Here is a 5,736-nt window from a genome sequence, read left to right on the forward strand (position 1 = left end):
TATCACATTATGCATTCAAATACTTCCACTCATTGTGCACACCCATAGAACAGTCCTTTAATTTCATGAAGTAAATTAAGAAATTAATAGTTACACCATTTCACTTAGGCTCTTGAACTAAAGTCATTTTCTTTAAAATTTGGCATATTACCAAATGTACTGGTAACATTAATTAAGCAGTATATTGGGATGGGGCAAAAAAAGACAGCAATACAAGTGAAATCATCAACCTGAAGACAATAGCTTTTAATTGCAATAGCATTTCTAGAATTACACACTTTAATATATCAATACCTACATTTAGTAAAGCACAAACGCGCACAGACCCTAACCTCCCCTCCCCTCCTCCCCTAACCTCCCCTCCCCTCCCCTGCCCTGCCCAACAGTCCAGCCACCCGCGAGATCCCAGTATCATGTCCCTGTAGCGTCAACCCAGGTCATGTTCCTGACCACAAAAAAAGCCAACTTTGTCTTGAGCTAGAACGGTTATCTTTTTGCACTAAATTCATTCCTGAGCTTGTGAATTATAATGTAACCATGACAACAGTTTCTCCTATACCTCCATCAATTCAGCTTGAAACAGGACAATTCAACATTTCACAAATATATATATATATATAGATATATAAAAAAAATTAACAAAAAAAAATACAATTTGTTCCAGTTGCTGGAGTGGCTTTGCATACATTTACTTATGAATTGTGAGATTTATATTAACATGGAAATTTTGCACCATTCAACAATTATATTATTTTAAATTTCCATGAAAAAAAAATTAAGATTCATTATTTAGAATGGAATAAATGTTGTAGAAACTTATTGTGTACTTTGAGATCTCAAACTTCTGCTTTGAACAGTATTAAACACATACAATGATTATCTTAAAAATGCATCACTGTAACTATACATTTTTTACACCAAGCTTTGTTGAAACTTTTAGACTGACTTTGCAGCATAAGCAAGTTAATACAGACATGATAAAAATCAATTGTATCTTTTCTTCGCTTTGAGCTAGAAGAGTTTCTTGAACGGATAATTTAGTGTAATATTTTTCTCTTTAAAAGATAGGTCTTTGACCTTTGACTCAAGTCATGTTTATTTGAAAAGCTAACAATTCTGAGCAAAAAAATCATTTGGATGATTACTTGTCCATTAAATGCAACTAAATTACCAAAAAAACACCACAAAAAAATATTGAACTTTAAATGTTTGCATCCTTAGCGAGAGAAAAACAGTTACTAAAGAAACAATCTTGTTATCATACCAGTTTTTTCAAAACCCTAGAAATTATGAGAACAGAGTTGAGTAAAACAGCACCCTATTAAAATCTTTGGTATAATAGTTTTTAGTCATTTTATAATACGGCAGCTTATGAGCAATGAAAAAAAACATTTATCTAAAAAATAATGAGGTATAGAATTGTCAGAAATGATACTATGTCAAGTTTATTTATGTAAATTCAAGTACGAGGTATCAAGGTATGTACTGTACTGCATTTTTTTCCACTGCCAAAGCTGCTTGCATATAATTTAATTTTCAAGAAAATCTGCATAAATAATGCATCTAATTAAACAAAAAATGTACATCAATCAGACGCACTATAATAGTGTTCATTTATCAAGTGTCAAAACAATATTTGATTTTTGTTTACTTAAAAATGCACAAAATCAAAAATTAACCTGCATTTTCATCACATTTTCTTTTTTTAGAAGCGTACAGTGAAACTGGGTTAATTTCATTTTATAAATTTGATATTCATTATTTCTACTGAAATTACCTGTAGTGTTGTGGATATTTATCGCTTGGCTGACATCTCAACTACCAAGCAAAACATTATTGCATGATGATTGCACAATTGAAATATCGCACACATAGTAAAGCCGAGACTAAATTAAATCGGGGTTCAGTTCTGATTTAAAAATATGAACACAAAAATTTCACATCATTTTGGAGGTTTATTTTTCACTGCTAACTAACCCAAAAAATTTATATATAACCAATAAAGTAACAAAATATCTTCAGTTCATAACTGTCATTTGTTAAGAAGATGTTTGATAATCATGGAAAATGGACATTTTTCAACATTATCTTGAACATGCACGGTGGCCATCCGATGACTAAGTTGAAACTAGGATGGTTTGAGGTAGATATAGCATTCGGTCTTTTCTGAAATTTGAGGTAGTTGTTCTAAAAAAATGTCTAAACAGCTAAATACATTTTTTTCAGAATTTAGATTCCTTGCCGAAAAAATGCAAGAAAAATAACTGTTATAATATACATATAAAGACCTCTGATATAGCAAAACTACAAAATATATAACTTTGGTTTGTCAAAACCTGCCTGAAAAGTAGATTTCATAAAAGTCACTGCAAATAAGAGTTCTTGGAACTGGGCTAAGGCTGATCATGCAAGTACTGAAGGCTGTACAAATACCGAGGCACTAGTCGTCCTCCCCCTAAACAAAATTCAGATATGCCAAAATACAAAGCTTATAAAACAATTTTAAAACAGCCGTTGACATTTTCAATGTCAAAAAGAAATCAAGCAGCTGCTACAATTTTTATCCAAGTTTAACTGGAAAAATTGAAATGAGGATTATAACAAAAAAAAAACTTGAGAAGTTTGTAATTTCCTATTAATTTTGAATATAGTAAAATTTCCTGCATAACTTCTGCACCATGGCTATGCCAAGTATGAATGAGGATTTTGCACAGTACAAAAAATATTGTGTTTTAGCTACATTTTAAGACTGGATGACTGCTTAGTACATAGGCACTCACTCTATCACCCAATATCTCAGTCTAGTCCACAGCTTCCAAGCCTTCTCTGCATTACCCGTATAACTTGTAAAGTGTGTTTGTTAAGCTGGTTGTGAGCTAACTTTCCCTGAGATTTCTAACCAGCTAAACAAACTCATTCAGAAGACTTGAATGCGGTTGTTGCCAAAGTCAACTACAATAATGTGGCCATCTGGTGATACGCAGATTCCAGATGGCCGATCCAACTGGCCTGGATTTGCTCCTGGGATGCCGAATTTACACAGGAAGTTGCCATTCGGAGTGAAGATTTGAACGCGGTGGTTACGTGAATCAGCAACGATGATGTGGCCTTCTGGGTCAATTGCAACGCCCTGGGGACGGAGAAACTGACCATTTCCGCTTCCCTCTGAACCAAGGAATCTAGCAGACTGAAAATCAGGGTGAATGACTAACAAGCGATGATTGTTGAAATCTGTGACAACCATGTGACCTTCGTGATTGAATGCAACCCCTCGTGGTGAATCAAAATGCTTCCACAGGGCACCTTCAAAGCCGTACTTGTTGAGGAAAGTGCCATCAGGCTGAAATAACTGGATGCGATGATTGCGGGTATCAGATACAAGAATTCTTCCATCGCTGTTCACTGCTACATCCCATGGATAATTGAACTGGCCATTTCTTACACCTTTCTCCCCGAATTTCAACAAAAATTGCCCCTCTAAAGTGAAGATCTGAATACGATGGTTATCTTTGTCAGCTACTATGATGCGATTTTGACCATCCACCGAAACACCGGCCGGTCTGTCAAACTGACCATTCCGTGATCCTGCAGACCCAAATTTATGTACAAAAGTGCCATCACGTTTGAAGATCTGAATACGGTTATTACTGCGATCTGCAACAATAATATGTCCTTCTTTGCTAGTGCAGACACCCCATGGACGACAAAGCTGACCCAGTGCCTCCCCCTCCATCCCAAATGACATCATCATTACTCCAATATTGGAGTAATTACGGCCACTTTTAACATCAATATTGAATGGACTGTCTATGACATGTTTCCCCTTAATGGTAACTGATATGATGTGCTGGCCTTCAACTTGAGGTCGATAACTCACAGTGTATGTCCCATTCTGCCGGTCAATGACTTCTGCATGATATAACCCACCTTCCGGTCCATGGATAATGACATTGACCTGGTCACCACCCACGCAACGCGATTCGCCTTGGTGGTCTTTTGCCTGTACCATGAACACTGAGATTTTCCCTCGAAGAGCTCGTTTTAAACCGTCCCCGGAAGCTGTAGAATTTGGGGCATATCCACTGCTGCTAATAATTCCAAGTGCGTTGATTGCAGTGTGCAAGGCGGCATCGGGAGGAGTGAATAAAACTGTGTCGTCTTCGTGCGGTTGTAAATGTCCGCGAAGTGCTTTCAATTCTTGCAGTTGACATACCATTCTATCTTTGGTTTTCAATACATCAATGTCAGTGCCTGACTGTAACGCCGCTTCTACGCTTTCAATGCACTGTGCCATATTAATCAGCGCCCGTCTCAGATCTTCCCCTTGTGTGTGTAGCGATTTACTTTTCACTTGCCGAATTTTCTCAACTCTCCGTAGTAGTTCTCTCTCCCGTTCTTCCAGTGCTAAGATGTGTCTTCGAATTGTAGAGCGAACTTCAGTTGCCACGGCCTGGGTTCTTGCCTCCACACGTTCACTCATGTTTTGAGTCATGGCGATGCTTTCTTCCATCGCACGTACCCCCATTTTCGCGTCGGAAAGTAGCCTCCCTGTAATTGATTTACAGTTCTGTACAGCGTCTTGTAAATATACACAACTGTGGCCGCGATGGTCTTGCATGGTACATTCCCTACATATTGCTTTGGAACACGTATCACAGTACAAACGGAGCACCTCGTGTTCGTGGATTTCACAGTAACTGGGCGCTCGATCAGTCGGTAATTGTTGTGTAACAGTTTGTAGCGGAGATGTAACAAACGGCGATGATCTGGTGAAAGAGAAACTGTCGTTGAGCTGTACAATGGTGTGTTCTTTCGTCAAACGGACACGTTGGTGGGCCGAGACGCATCGATCGCAGAGATGTTCGTTGCATTCCCGGCACAGGGACGTGGCGATTCGGATGTCATCACATGAACTACATAGTCGCTGTTTATCGGTTAACCGGTCGACTCCAAATCCATTTTCTAAATCCTCGTCTTGCGTACCCACTACATCTAAGATATTATTTAAAAGGTAGTTAGAAGGCAGACTGTCGATCCCATTATCACCGAGGGGCACTTCGTGATGACACGTCGGACATCGCAGTATATCGGGTTCAGCGGCCCTGTCATCCAAACATCTCCGACAGAAACTGTGCAGGCAAGGCAGTACTTTCGGGTCGTTGAATCGGTCTAAACAGAGCGGACATGACAACTGCCCGTTCAACTCGTCCGAAAACGCGGCCATCGATGATATGAAACATGGGTCGATTGTAAACGGGGCGTTGGACACAGACGATACGCAGTTATTCCAGTTGTTCCGGCGTAAAGTTGGTCCAATTTGTGCGGCTTGTTCAATCGCCTCTAACCACAGCCATGGAAACTCCCGCGGCCTCAGCTGTTCGAGTTGCTGTAGTCCCTGCCGGAGTTTCCCTCCCAACCCGTTCACTGTTGTACGTGATATCTTGTCAACCGCTGCCCTAACAGAAGTCCAACATGCCCCTCAGTTATACGATGTTTCTGGGAGTACATAGAGAGTGTGACCTACCAGTTTTCACTGAGCACTGAGGTAGGGAAGTTTCTTTGTACGCTCTTGTCGGCGTCATCCAGTCGCTTTATGTGCCAGTGGGTGGAGAACTAACAGCAAAAGAATTATGCACATGCGCGTTGTCGCTTCTTAGCAGGTGTCAATCATTCCACGCCGCGAATACCTTCTCGAGAGGGGTTGTGGAGTTCAAAGTCAATAACAAGGTCAACAAA

General features: G+C 39.5%; 1 protein-coding gene across 1 annotated transcript; it reads right to left on the bottom strand.

The window, feature by feature from the left end:
- Positions 1–222: 222 nt before the first annotated feature.
- On the bottom strand, positions 223–5,495 carry LOC100367035 (E3 ubiquitin-protein ligase TRIM71-like). The gene has a single exon (XM_002741155.4). The coding sequence runs from the start codon at positions 5,222–5,224 to the stop codon at positions 2,918–2,920; it is 2,307 nt and encodes a 768-aa protein (XP_002741201.1). The 5' UTR covers positions 5,225–5,495; the 3' UTR covers positions 223–2,917.
- Positions 5,496–5,736: the final 241 nt, after the last annotated feature.

The sequence above is a fragment of the Saccoglossus kowalevskii genome, chromosome 6 (genome assembly GCF_978046115.1).
Source record: "Saccoglossus kowalevskii chromosome 6, keSacKowa6.1, whole genome shotgun sequence".
NCBI classification, from domain to species: domain Eukaryota; kingdom Metazoa; phylum Hemichordata; class Enteropneusta; family Harrimaniidae; genus Saccoglossus; species Saccoglossus kowalevskii.

Bases quoted from the DNA above. Each gene is read 5' to 3' on its own strand.
- LOC100367035 (XM_002741155.4), bottom strand. From the start codon at position 5,224: ATGGCCGCGTTTTCGGACGAGTTGAACGGGCAGTTGTCATGTCCGCTC.